Source organism: Brettanomyces bruxellensis, chromosome 9 (assembly GCF_011074885.1).
Source record: "Brettanomyces bruxellensis chromosome 9, complete sequence".
NCBI lineage: Eukaryota > Fungi > Ascomycota > Pichiomycetes > Pichiales > Pichiaceae > Brettanomyces > Brettanomyces bruxellensis.
In genome coordinates, this window is record NC_054690.1 from 3004950 (window position 1) to 3019386 (window position 14437).

Here is a 14437-nt window from a genome sequence, read left to right on the forward strand (position 1 = left end):
GCTTCTTCAACAGATGTTCCTTCATTCACACCGATTTTTGTGACCAAAATCTTTCCAAGTTGTGTAGCAGCTAAACTGTACTATCATCAGATGCTTTGGGTTTTGTAACATTGAAAAGGAGGCTTAGATACATCAACTGCTTATTTTTCTCTGACAAGTTTTTAACTTCTCTCAAATAAAAATGGCGACAGATTAATGATCCATTTAATAAAGTTTCATTATGCTGAACCCGAGGACTCCTCCAGCGATTTTTGGTTTAAATCTTTACAGAAGAGGAAAACTCATCTCCGCATATTAATTAATTAGCAATGTTGCCTGTATCATCCAATCCTTATCGACATGTCCCCCATTTTTTTTTTTTTTTTTTTTTCTTATCGAAAAATTGAACTGTTCTTTCATCACTTCTTTTATATAATAAAGCTGGTTTGTTGAGCGGTACATAGTCAAGGCAATTCGGAAGAAGTCTGTTACATAAATGATTCAAAGTTTCTTAATTGCGTTTTTAGGACTGTTAAGCACGATTAGTTCTGCTTCCGTACCCTACACTTCGAGACACGAACCTGGCTACTGTGCCTTGTATGGCATAGGGGGCAAAGAAACATTCATAGATATTCCGGAACCTAACAATGTACCAGCTCAAAAACTTACTGCGTCGGAGATCGATGAAATTGTGGGTATATGCGGTGATTCGTGGAAAAATGTCGACACAACTTGCTGTGACATAGAACAAATTCATCAACTTAAACAAAATCTAGACAAAGTACGACCTTTAATCTCATCATGCCCAGCATGCCAGGAGAACTTTTTCCAGCTGTTTTGCCATTTTACTTGTTCACAAAATCAATCAACCTTTGTTAACGTTACAAAAGTAGGAACTTCGTTAACAGGCAATTATATTGTTGACGAACTTGATTTTTATATAGACGATGAAGAATTTTCTCCAACGTTCTATGATTCCTGCAAAAGTATCAAATTTGGTGCTACAAATGGTTATGCCATGGATTTAATTGGAGGTGGGGCCAGAAATTATACGGAGTTTTTAAAGTTTTTAGGCGATAAGAAGCCAATGCTTGGAGGTTCTCCTTTTCAGATTAACTTCAAATATAAATCAAATTCTGGCATGAAACCTTTGAAAGTATCGTCGCATCGCTGCGATGACAAAGATCCAAAATTTCGATGTTCATGTTCTGACTGTTCCAAAGTTTGTCCTGAATTATCACCTTTGAAGAGAGATCGGCGGTGCACGATTGAGGGCTTACCATGTCTTTCTTTCACCGTATTAATATGCTACTTTGGTGTTGCAGTTTTCTATGTTTTCATCTTTTTATTGGTCAACAAACGGAATGATGAGTTGTTTAAGTTATTTCAAAGGGGTGCACCCCTGCTAACTGAAGACAGTTCTTCACTAGAAGATGAAAATCAAGACCGAAATGCTTGTCACGATATCGATAACTCGCTGGAAGTAGACCCAAAATTTGGCATCAAAACATATAGCATTAATGATAACCTTGAACAAGTTTTTTATAAACTTGGGTTTACTTGCTCTAATCATCCTTGTATTATTGTTGGACTTTCTATATTAATTGCAGCAATATTAAGTGCATTTATGTTAACTCTTGAAATTGAGACAGATCCGGTTAATTTATGGGTTAGCCCAAAGGCCGCAGCTTTTAAACAAAAACAGATATTTGATTCGGAATTTGGCCCTTTTTACAGAACGGAGCAGCTTTTTGTTTCGAATGCCACTAAAGAGAGCATTTTTCAAAATTATGAATTCATCCAATGGTGGTTTTCCAAGGAAAAGGAAATACAAGAAATAGCCGTGAGAACTAGTTCTGACTCTGAGGTTAAATATTCGGACCTTTGTCTAAAGCCTACAGGAAGTGCGTGCGTTTTAGAATCATTTACACAATATTTTCAGGGCGACATTCGATTTTTACCTAAAACGTCGTGGAAGCAAAAAATACAATCATGTGCAGTATCACCAGTTAATTGTCTCCCGCCTTTCCAGCAACCTCTTTCGTCGTCCCTTCTTTTTGGTACTAATGAGAGCAATGCGGTTCTAGATGCACCGGCGTTTGTTATTACCTTAGTATCTAATAATGACGCCGACCCAAACAGTGATTATATCCGGTCGGCAGCTGCATGGGAAAAACAGTTTGAAAGATACGTTTCTACAACACTCATTCCGGAAGCACGGAAATGGAATGTGAACATTTCATATAGTTCTGAAATTTCGGTCCAAATGGAATTAAATAAATCTAGCAACACGGATGCACGCATAATTATTCTTTCTTATCTTGCTATGTTTGCTTATATATCACTTTCCCTTGGTGGATCCGGGGTTGGGAAATTTCTCGGAGGGGATAAGAATTCTACGGGCATACACGATTTCCTAAAACAAGTACTACTAAAAACCAGGTTTGGTTTAGGGCTCTCTGGAATTTTCATTGTTCTCTTATCGGTTATGTCATCAGTAGGAATCTGCAGTATGTTTCATCTTAAATCTACGTTGATTATCGCTGAGGTGATACCATTCCTAGTCCTAGCAATTGGCGTCGATAACATCTTTCTTATTTACAACGAACTTTGCGAGGTAGACTGTTCCACCAAAGGCTTGAATTTATCAGTGGAAAGACGCGTGGCTCAAACATTGTCAAATGTTGGACCTAGCATTTTACTTAGTGCATCTTGTGAATTGTGTTGTTTTATACTAGCAAGCTTTGTTGATATGCCAGCAGTTCGAAATTTTGCAATATATTCCTCATTGGCTATTTTAATTAACACCATCCTTCAGTTGACTGCCTTTATTTCAATTCTGACTTTAGACCAAAAACGGATTGAAGATAATCGCTTGGACTTATTTCCTTTTGTAAAAATTGGCCAAGGCCCTGACAATGCCCTCGAAACAAGTTCCTTGATGGAGCCTAGTGATCAGCAAAACTCAGAAGAGTCATCTAATAAGGGTCGGTCGACGGGAGGTGTTCTTCAAACATTGCTTTCCAAGTATTTGGCTCCAGCAATTTTTCATAATTCTCATCCTAAAGCTATCCTAGCATTTTTTTTTACATGGTTTACAGCTTCTTTATGCATTCTTCCGAGTATAAAACTTGGGCTAGATCAAAGATTAGCAATGCCTCAAGATTCACATTTGGTTGAATATTTTGATGATATGTACAAATATCTCAATGTTGGACCTCCAATATATTGGGTTGTTGATGGGGTTAATGCAAGCTCTAGAGATGGTCAAAGAAGCCTTTGTGGACGATTTACAACGTGTAATTCAACGTCGCTTGTTAATATTTTGCAACAGGAGTATAAACGAAGCAATGAGAGTACAATTGCACAGCCGGTTGCTAGTTGGGTTGATGATTTTCTTTTGTGGCTTAATCCAGACTTAGCATCATGCTGTCGGATAAAAAAATCGACTAGCGGAGGTGGCTTTGCAGAGCATGATGGTAAAGACTTCTGTCAGCCGTGGCAATCATCTCGTCAGTGTCAAACATGCTTCAAAGATCATGAGTGGAAATTTGATATGAGTGGTTTTCCAGAAGGTAATGAGTTTAATACTTATCTGGCGGAATGGATACAATCTCCATCTGATATGTGTGCTCTAGGAGGTAAAGCTCCTTACTCTAGTTCTCTATCTTTTAAGAATGGAAATGTTTTTCGTTCTACATTCAGAAATTCACACAATCAATTACATTCGCAAGATGACTTTATTAATGCTTATCATCATTCACTTAGAATCACAAAAGAGATCAAAGAGGAACAGCCCAATCTTGATGTGTTTGCATATTCCCCATTTTATATTTTCTTTGTTCAGTATGAAACAATTGTTTCACTTTCTGTGCGACTCATAGCTGTGGGACTTGCAGTTGTCTTTAGTCTCTCCAGCTTTTTATTAGGATGTCCAAAGAACGGTATGATATTGACTGTCTCTGCCCTATTTATACTTGTTGATGTTGCTGCATCCATGGCCATTTTTAATGTTTCCCTCAATGCGGTTTCTTTAGTGAACTTGATGATTTGTCTTGGTTTGGCTGTGGAATTTTCTGTCCACATGATAAGATATTTCAACTTTTGCACTAAGACGATTATTCATAAAAATGATCATAACATTTTAAGAGGAACCACGGCAAGAGCGTATTCATCTCTTTGCTTTATTGGTGGCGCCACTTTAAGTGGCATCACACTGACGAAATTGATTGGCATTTCGGTTCTTGGATTTACGAGATCTAAAATATTTCAGGTATACTATTTTAGGATGTGGCTTTCCCTAATAATAATATCATCTTTACATGCTTTGATATTTCTTCCAGCAGTACTCGGACTATTTGGTTCTGGAGATGCGTTCAGAAGCTCCAAACTCTCTGTTAGGAACAATATCGAAATTCGGGAATGACCATTTATTTACGAAAAGACTTAAAACACATATTATATACTTTATTCTTGTAATTAAGAACTTATTTAACTTAAATAAAGATGAAAAAAAAATAATAATAAGAAAGATAGTAACCTGATCTCCACCAAAAAAGAAGATATATACTGGGATGTGACTGATCAGATCAAGTGATCACTGTTGGGGTTTCTGTGTTGATCAACTTTTTGAGTTGCAAAAACTGCAAAACTTCCCGCATTGTCTTTCCAAGATATTTTGCGGTCGGGGTATCCAAGACAGCATCTGAAGTATCAGCTGCATGCTTTTCTAAGTAGAGTCTAATAGTTGCACCGGCTGATCCTGTTCCAGATAATCTGAGAACAAAACGTGCACCAGAGTCAAGCTTGACAACAAGACCTTGATGGTCCGAGACAGAACCATCAAGATCGGTGTAAGAAAAGTCCGATGCATTTGTAACTTTAGCCGATCCTATCGAACTTCCAATGAATCCAGAATCAGAAATTTTAGAGCCGAGAGCATTCATGACACTTTCCCCGGCCTCCTTCGAAAGTCCTTCAAAGTCGTATCTGGTAAAAAACGTTCTTCCATATTTCTTCCAGAAAGCATGCTGAACGTTAGCAATAGTTGGTTCGACATCAGGATTTGTTTCCGAGAAGTATGCTAAAAGATTCCACCATGCCATTATTGCCCACAAACCATCTTTCTCTCTGATATGATCTGATCCAGTACCAAAAGACTCTTCTCCACAGATAGACAACTTCTTTGCATCAAATAGTGCACAGAAAAACTTCCATCCAGTCGGAACTTCATAAAAGTTTAAGTGCTTGTCCTCAGCAACAAGATCAATCGCACCGGAAGTTGGCATTGATCTAGCTAAGCCCCTAATACCAGTCTTCTTAAAGTATGGAATGCAGTCAGCAGCATGCTCTGCGATAATAGCAACGGAATCACCAGGCGAAACAAATGCATTGGCGCCATAAATCATATTTCTGTCTCCATCACCATCGGATGCACAACCAAAAGAGATATTATCTTGGTCCACACGATCAACAAGCGAACGAGCATAAGTCAAGTTTGGATCCGGATGCTTTCCGCCAAAATCAGGTAATGGAACACAATTTTGGATCCATGTATCAGGCAAGCCTAGCTCATCAACGAAAATTGCTTTTCCATAGATACCCGTAACACCATTAAGACCGTCAAACACAAACGTAAAGCCCTTCGGTAGACGTTCTTTTATAAAACGCTTAATCAAATCAAAATCAAATATCTGCTTTAACATCTTGACGTATTCGGCTGTCGAATCAACAACTTCAACCACCAACGAGCCATACAACTTCGTGCCGACATTGGACAGATCAAGATCGGGCAAATTTTTGATGATACTATATGAGGAAAGTTTCTTGGAAATCTCCCAAATCTTATTTGTCACAGGCTCAGGTGCTGGGCCACCATTAGATAGATTGTATTTAATACCGCAATCCTTATCGGATCCACCTGGATTATGGGAAGCAGTAAGAATAATACCTCCATCAACAGTCTTACCTTGCTCATTGTACAAACGAATCAAATGTGACGTTGCAGGTGTGGACAACAAACCATTGTGACCGATGACCAACTTCTTAATACCATTAGCTGCACCTATCTTCGCAATCAAGTTGAGAAAATGATCGTTATAATATCGTCCATCACCTCCAACAACAAGGGTCTTTCCAGATGGCCCGCCAGGCATTGCAGAAAAAATAGACTGGAGAAAGTTCTCAGTGTAATTCTTTTCCTGAAAAACTTTGGTACGTTTCCGAAGACCCGAAGTTCCAGGCTTCTGATCTTCGTATGGGACTGTGTCAACTTTTGTAATTGTAAATTCCATGATTTGCTGATTTATAAAAACAAGTAACCAAACAAAGCTCAAGTTTATATTAAAATAATATTGCGTTCTGTGAATGCAATATCTTACACAACTATGTAAATATTCCTTTCAAAAATTATATTTTGTAGTGTCAACGTAAATTAAAGGAATTTATATACTTTACCCCGTGAAGAACACGGGGCAGCCTTTCAAGTAATTGTGATTCTTCGGGAGGCAGCAGCATCCCCACATTATTGTTCTTCACTGATGAGCAAAAAAAATTTAAACTGTGAGAGAACATTGTTAGTCCGGTTTTCTAGCATCCGCGACCTATTGTTCTTAATGCTAGTGACCCCTTGTTAGGAGCAGCCGCGGATAATTATTATTCAAATTCCCTCTTGGTATTCTTCCTTTTGATTCGAAATTATTAATTAGAAAATGTGGAGAGATGAGTTTTTTGATTGTCTGCCTTTCAGACCTGATTAGATGGTATTATAATAGTGTATAAAAGTAACACGGAAAATGATGAAACAAAATTTTAACTTTGAATTATTCGTGATCAAATACAGGCTTCCTGCAGAATTACCGGAGAAGTCCATTGCTCTACAAATATGTAGTTAGCATATATTTCAATACAGACGTGCAGGCTAAATGAACATTCCCCTTGTCAGCGGTAAGTTTCGAGTAGCTGCAATATCATTAGGCCTAGTGCAGTGTTATTTTTTTGAAGTAACATCACATATTGATCTGGCCAAGTAATCCAGATTACTCGAATTTATACCGGCTAATGATATCCTACCATCAGAAGTCATATAAATAGATCGTTCGGATCTAAGTCTTTGGACCTGCTGCCTTGTCAATCCACTTAGGCAAAACATACCTCTCTGTGTAAGTAAGTGACTCCAATCAACATCACTATGATACTTGTTAGTTAAGCTTTCAAACAACATGATTCTAACCGAGTTCAATCTTTCGGCCATCGTTTTAATATCCATCAACCATTCAGAGTATAGGTTCTCGTTACTGAGAATGATACTTACTAATTTGGATCCATGACATGGCGGTGAAGAATATGAGGATCGCACAATTTGTGCGAGCTGCGAGTTCACACGCTGTTTCTCACTTTTATCTGAACAGATGATAGAGAAAGAACCAACCCTTTCGCCATACAATCCCATATTCTTTGCAAAAGATTGCGCTAAAAGATATGTAGGTAAATGTCCTTCAACAACAGCCTTATTAACCATGAATAATGGCTTTAAATCTTTAATTGGATCTCCCGAGCATAATCCCAAATAGGCAGAATCAAAGAAAGGTATGAGTTCTTTGTGATGCATGATTTCTATAACTTTATGCCAGTCCTCTAATTTTAGATCTGCTCCGGTTGGATTGTGACAGCAGAGGTGAATCAGAACCACAGTTCCCGGCTTGCACATATTAATGTCACCCAACATTCCTTCAATATTAATGCTTTTCTTGTTACAATCATAATAACGATATGTCTCAGTACGGAGACCTGAATACTGCATGATTGATTTGTGATTCGCCCATGTTGGATCCGGCAGCATGACTGGACTCTCGGGATTAAAGCGCCGCAAGAATTCTGCCAGAATTTTAAGAGATCCTGTCCCAGATAGACCCTGAGCAGTGGCTATCCTGCCATCATTTAATAGCCTTCTTCCATAGGCATCTTGACTGAATAACAACCTTTGGACGCATGTGATGAAAGTATTGTTTCCTAGTATTGGTGAATATTCTTTTTCTTTCTCAGTGTTATAGAGAATGTTCTCGGCATGTCGAACAGAAAGGGGAATCCAAGGATTCCCATTATTGTCTCTATATGCACCAACCCCCAAATCTATTTTATTTGGATTGTCATCAGCTTGGAACAAATCTTTTAATCCAAGAATTTTATCGGGTGGAGCTTGCGGCACATTACTCCACGTTGATTGACGAGATCGTTGTCCGATAAGAAAAGAATTGCTTCGTTTTAGTGTGACAGTAAATAGAGCTTTTTGCCGAAGCATACTTTGTATTCCTAAATTTAAGCAAGTTGGTTTAAAAATTATGATATCTGTGTTTTGATGTTAGAGAGGATGAGGGTCTGGTAAACAGTGATCTTCCGACCGTCTTATATACGAAAATCAATAAACGTCTCCTGAAAATTTGGCCGATAGGAATAGCCGAAAAAAAAAATCCTCGGTGTATTTTCATCTTTTGTTAGAGCCTAGCACTAAGTTCATTCATGATTGCGGGGAAAATATTTTCGAACAAGAGTATGTTTTCTAGTCTTAACTGAACAAACAATAACCTTATTGATATAATTATTTGTGGGAAAGTGAACCTTCACACTCTCCACTGAGGGGTAAAAGCAACGTTAAATGCATTGTATGCTTGTGATTTTTCTGTCTTCTACTCTACATCGGACTTTCAGAGATCTCTGTAAGTCAATGTTCGAATGATCTAGCAATATCATTAGATTACTTACAAAATTTGCTTACTATAGGGCCAAGGATATTAAAACGCTGGTTCTAAAAGCATATCAAACAAGTAGTAAAAAGAGAGTACGTTACTGTACCATTCTGTTTGAAGCAATATACAAAGCATCAATTTTTCTTAGGGATTTACCTAAGTTAAGTTTAACCTTCGTTCTATACTGTGCAGGATTTTTCAATTGTATAGGGTTTCCCTCAAAATAAACCGTTTCAAGCTTGGGTAGTTCGCTGAGCTCATCACTGATGCTTTCAAATGAATCTATCAAGTTATATGAAGCCCAAAAATCGGTGAGATTTTTGAGATGTTTCATGTTCTCTATTTTGGTTATTTTATTTCCAGTTATGTCCAAAATTTCAAGTTTCTTAAGATTATCTAATCCTTCAATCTTTGTCAACCTATTATGCGAAACATAAAGTTCCTCAAGGCTCTCTAGAGAATCGAGACCACCAATATGATCAATTCTGTTTGACTGTATTGAGAGTATTCGAAGGTTTTTTAAATTCTCTAGATTTTCAAATTTTGTAATGCGGTTTTGTCCAAGCCACAATTGTTCAAGAGTAGGAAGGTCGAGTAGCGATTCAGATATTCTCTGAATCTTGTTTCCTCCAAACTCTAAATTCTTCAAATTTTTGAGACCATCCAAATTTTCAATCACATGAATCTTATTTTGCACAAAGTACAAATTCTCTAACTTTGATAAATTATCCAAATGCTTAATGTGTTTAATATTATTAAACGATAAATCCAATGTTTTGAGATTTTTGAGTGAATTGATATGATGTGATAAGTGCTTAATACGATTATCATAAAGATCTAGTTCTTGCAATGTGCTCTTACAGGAAAGATGTTTGAGTTCATGCAACGACACAATCAAATTATCTCTTAAGGCCAAGCTCTCCACCTTATTAAACCTTGATAATCCAAGAGATTCTAATGAAGCAATTTTCATATGAATAAGATCAATATAGTCAGTATCCAATGGAATATCTTCTGTTAATTCCTTATCAGAGGGAAGTATCTGTGGTGTAGAGTCCGGAATTTCCGTCATTCCATAAGTTTCCTTAATCCTTTTAAATTCCTTTTGTTTAAATGCTGCTTCCGCCTCAACTAGCTTTGACTGAGAATCGTCATTATCATTGTCCTCTTCAGATTCTTCTTCATCCGTATCAGAATTTGCAGACAAGACTTCGGTGTCTCCATTGACTGTATTTATTTGAAAATTTCGACTCTCTACTGTGTTTCCAGAGTTATTATCTTCTTCTAGCTGTAACTTGTTAACAGTATCAGTAATATTCTTAATATCTTGGTGATCAGCACTCATAATTGAATCTTGATTAAATTTGAGAACTTTATCGAACAAAGAATATAAGTTAGAATAAGCAAGGAACACTTGAAAGAAGATAATTGGTGACAGCGAAATAGAATGATGTACGGCTTATAGGCGGATCGGAATACAACGATTGCGCCTAATAAATTATTGGCACGTAATTTTTTTTTGAGAAACAAAAAAAACATCGGAATTGGAACTGCAAAGCTTTATGTAACAAATGTTAGCGTTAAAACCTAGCTGTACTGGATTTGGAGCGGGAGCTAACTTTTACATATTTAACAATTTATACCAGAATTCTACCTCTAGGTTCAACGGTGCTGTAATTTTACTTTGAAAAGTAGTAGTATAAATTTAATAAATAAAGACATGCACGCATCAAATAGATACACCAGAAAATACCTTTCCGATATATGCGCTCCTTTCTTTGACCAAATACGCATATAAACCCGAAAACTAAAATACGGACGAATATCTATCTGGTTAATTATTAAATATAACAAAAAACCTAACAACAATCAATAATGGTAAATTTTTATTTATGCTTTTCAAATCATGATAATGAAGCAAACTTCCTATATATATACAGAATAATGACCGACAATTCTTTAACGGACCTCCCTGTCCAAATCCTGCTGTTCTGGAAGATAATTCTTGAGAACATAGTTCACAGTTTCACCCACAGTCTTAATCTCGTTGGCAGACTTATCATCAAAGACAACGTCAAACTCTTCCTCTAAAGCAACTAATGCGTCATTGTAATCCAAAGAATCCATACCCAAATCTTTAGTGAACTGTGTGTTCAAACCTATCTTATCACCACTGTTCTTCAAGTCAAATGACTTCAATACTGAAACCGTTCTTGCCAAAACATCTTCCTTTGTTAGTGGCGAACCAGTCGAAACAAATCTCGTAAACCTCACCGGGGTAAAAGCAGAAGGTCTGACAGCTCTAGCAGCCATCATATAAGGAAGCCTAGTGGCGTTCTTTGCCGCAATACTAAATTGTTTCAACATTTTTATTTTCTATCTGAGTAAACGAAGCAGTTAGTTGTGCTGAAGAAAGAATATGTGCTGTACAATAATCAAAATGAAAAAAGGGAGAATGCACATATATATATATATAACTACCGGTTTGAGTGAGAATACTCTTCTAAACAATTTTCTATTTCCTCCACCTTCGCTCCCGCACGCCATTGACTTTTCGTTTTAATTTTTCTCCCTTATTATCCCCAGACTTTTTTTTGCTCGTAACAGACGAATGATATCAGCCTACTTACATTTTCCTTTACATGAGCGTCATATTTATGTTACCGCCAATTCTCTGCCAGAAGAATTTGAACGTGCTTCTCCAACATTTAACTTATTTTTATTATCTTGTATAATCCTTTCAAAATATTTGCTACCGAATTGATAGAGCTATTACACAACTGCGCTCATGCTTCAGTCCAAATTACCTCCTAATCTAGACCGTAGACCACGTCGATCGACCAATATGTTGTACTATTACCCGGACAATTACTTGGTTGTAGGAGGGCATTAGAACATTCGGTAAAAGTATATGTGTGGACCAAATTTTAATCCTAACTAGTAATTAAATGTAATGCACAAGTGTTGATAAGGTGTGCTATTTTGACTACCGTTAATTTAACTACTAAATTATTTGTTTATTTACTATTTTCCACCAAAAATCTTAATAGCGTACTTTTTTCTTTTTTTTTCTAATGAATATTTTTTTCATAGTTGAATATTTTTTACACCAAAAGATTTCACGCTTCTTCTAAGGCTATCATTCTATCCTATAAGTGCCTGCTTTATATTTTAGTTCAATGATTCATATACAAGCACACCGCTAAATCAAACGTTTTCAACATTTTAATATAATTAACACATTGATTTTAAGACCAGGGAGAATTACATAATTGATCTGCTTCTTTCTGGTTGAAGGTAATTTGCATAACATCTTCAGCTTTAAATTGTACATAATGCCTTCGTCAAAACGCGGTGATATACCTTCCTTCGAAGATAGGCCTTCGAAGAGAATGAAGAGATCTGATACACCATTAGAGGAGCTTACTGATGGTGGCCTTCTTTCTCAGGATGACGTGGTTTATTATCAAAAAGAAGCTATATACAGGCTCTTGAACACTATACGTCATCGTAACCAAAGACTTAGGAAAGAAGTTAAAAAGATGAACGGAAAGTATACAATCCTCAGCAAATATTACCATATAATAAATAACTGGTGGTCTGAAATCATTGATAATTTTAAAAATTTTGATTTAATCACCAAGATTGAAAACGAGGATGGCTCGGAGTTCAACCAACATCTTCTTATTTCGGTTCCAGAGATGAATGATAGAACATCCGGTGAAACCAAAGCTTTAACAGAGGAACTTAAAGAGAAAAGGGAAAAGCTAATAGCTCTATTGCAGCCCATATTGTCATTACCTGTTACGAACAGAGATGACAAGTTATTGGAGTTGGAAGATTCCTTCACAAACTTGAATGCATTCAAATCCAATCTGGAAGGTGAAAATAAAATGCTTAAGGAAAAAATAGAAGATCTAAATCAAGAGCTTGATAAGTATATCAAAAAAGTTGATGTTAAGAAATCAAAGTCTTTGGACAGGATAAGTGATAACCTTCATGACAGGGAAGAACTGAAGGAGGAAGAAGAAGGAAAAAAGGGAAATACGAATTCAAGCTCGAGTGTGGATGGTAATATAGAAGGGGAATCAAGCTTGAAAGAGGCTCAAGCCGTAAAGTATGAACTTGAGGATTTGAAAGTTGCATTTTCAAGCCTTAAGAATGAGCATAAAAATGTGAAAGAGCAACTTCAGAAAGAGCTTACTAATATCTCGGTATTACAAAAGGAAATTAGCGGACTGAGATCTAGGTTGAGCAACCTTTCCGAGGATGATCTCAAGGGAAGTCCGGCTTATCAGTCGGTCATAACTAGAAATTCTGAGTTAACAGCTCAGTTAAATCAAATCAAGTTCAATAGCTCAAAAATTGAATCCCAATTATATGATATGGAGTCGAACCTAACTGCACATAAAAAACAACTGGAGGATGATGCAAAATCACAAATAGCTGCAAATGCTGCTTACATTACCAAGCTAGAAAGTGATATAAATCGAATTCGTGCTGATAGAGATAAGCTTCGTTCTGAGAACAACATTTTGAAAGCTGAAAAGGGGAAGACAGAGCTTTGCGATGAGTACAGACAATTGAATGAAAGTTTACAAAAAAGACTGGATGAGCTCATTGTTACTAGTAAAATCGAAATGGATCCTGAGGATGGAAGCGTTGATGATATTAAAGAGGAAACTCCGGATAAGATCTCTTTGATTAGAAAAAATAAACTTTTAATCAAAGAATTGAAGCAGATGGAAGAGGCTTTTACATCAATTAGAAAATCATTTGCAACAAAACTCTCTAGATATGTTGAATCAGACGCTTATATTAACAAACTCAGCGTTGAAAAAAGTAGGGCGGACGAAAAATATTTTCAAGCTATGAGAGCCAAGGATGCGTTAACAGCTCAGAATAAAATTTTAAAAGGTAGTATTTCGAAGCAAGCTGATCTAATTGATGTGTTGAGGTCAAACGAAAAGAGACTAATTGAAAAGTTGGATGTGGAGAAGTCATTGTACTCTAAGTTGAAGGAAGTTGAATCATTATATACAAATGATTTGATGTATCAGAAGAATGCTAGTAGAGAAGCAGAAATTAAACTCAGTTCGACAAAAAAAGAGTTTGATTCTTTGAAAACCGAACTTTTCGGAAAGCAAGAGGCTCTTGGTGAAAAAGATAAAGTAATCTCTTCTCTCAACTCCAAAAATGAATCAAACGAGTCTAAGGTTCATGAACTTGAAAAGCTCATTGCAAAGTACAGATCGAATTCAAGATCGGCTGAAGATGATGCAATTGATCAAGCTTTGTTAACTATGACGAAATGCCAACTATGTAATAAGAACTTCAAGAACGTGACACTCAAGTCATGTGGACATTGCTTCTGCAGTGAATGCATTCATAATCGTCTTGCCTCTAGGATGAGGAAGTGTCCAAGTTGTAACAAACAGTTCAGCAACTATGACTTACTGTCTATTCATTTGTGAAATGGATTAATCGTTTTGTAATATCCTTAATATGTACTTATTAGATCAAATGTCTGTATATTTGTGAAAAAGTACTTCTAGTTCATGCTTAAACTTATGATAATATGTAACATGTTAATAATTAATATATAAAAATGAAAAAGAGATGGAAAGAAACTTTCTTTTGCAAATAATTGTCTTCAGAGCAAGAGTTTGGATAGGAAAATAGTGTCAACATTTGATGAGTATTAAGTAGTAGTA

General features: G+C 36.5%; 6 protein-coding genes across 6 annotated transcripts; 2 read left to right on the top strand and 4 right to left on the bottom strand.

Moving 5' to 3' along the window:
• Window positions 1-475: 475 nt before the first annotated feature.
• BRETT_003116 (uncharacterized protein) lies at window positions 476-4405 on the top strand (the record flags this gene model as incomplete). Its single annotated transcript, XM_041281629.1, has 1 exon — window positions 476-4405. One exon carries the CDS (start codon window positions 476-478, stop codon window positions 4403-4405), a length of 3930 nt encoding a protein of 1309 aa, XP_041139420.1.
• A 163-nt stretch (window positions 4406-4568) lies between these two features.
• On the bottom strand, window positions 4569-6272 carry PGM2 (Phosphoglucomutase-2; the record flags this gene model as incomplete). The annotated part of the gene is made up of 1 exon (XM_041281630.1): window positions 4569-6272. One exon carries the CDS (start codon window positions 6270-6272, stop codon window positions 4569-4571), a length of 1704 nt encoding a protein of 567 aa, XP_041139421.1.
• Window positions 6273-6967: 695 nt separating this feature from the next.
• BRETT_003118 (uncharacterized protein) lies at window positions 6968-8278 on the bottom strand (the record flags this gene model as incomplete). Its single annotated transcript, XM_041281631.1, has 1 exon — window positions 6968-8278. One exon carries the CDS (start codon window positions 8276-8278, stop codon window positions 6968-6970), a length of 1311 nt encoding a protein of 436 aa, XP_041139422.1.
• Window positions 8279-8820: 542 nt separating this feature from the next.
• BRETT_003119 (uncharacterized protein) lies at window positions 8821-10068 on the bottom strand (the record flags this gene model as incomplete). Its single annotated transcript, XM_041281632.1, has 1 exon — window positions 8821-10068. The coding sequence occupies one exon, from the start codon at window positions 10066-10068 to the stop codon at window positions 8821-8823; it is 1248 nt and encodes a 415-aa protein (XP_041139423.1).
• A 614-nt stretch (window positions 10069-10682) lies between these two features.
• BRETT_003120 (uncharacterized protein) lies at window positions 10683-11090 on the bottom strand (the record flags this gene model as incomplete). The annotated part of the gene is made up of 1 exon (XM_041281633.1): window positions 10683-11090. The coding sequence occupies one exon, from the start codon at window positions 11088-11090 to the stop codon at window positions 10683-10685; it is 408 nt and encodes a 135-aa protein (XP_041139424.1).
• Window positions 11091-12058: 968 nt separating this feature from the next.
• On the top strand, window positions 12059-14197 carry BRETT_003121 (uncharacterized protein; the record flags this gene model as incomplete). Its single annotated transcript, XM_041281634.1, has 1 exon — window positions 12059-14197. One exon carries the CDS (start codon window positions 12059-12061, stop codon window positions 14195-14197), a length of 2139 nt encoding a protein of 712 aa, XP_041139425.1.
• Window positions 14198-14437: the final 240 nt, after the last annotated feature.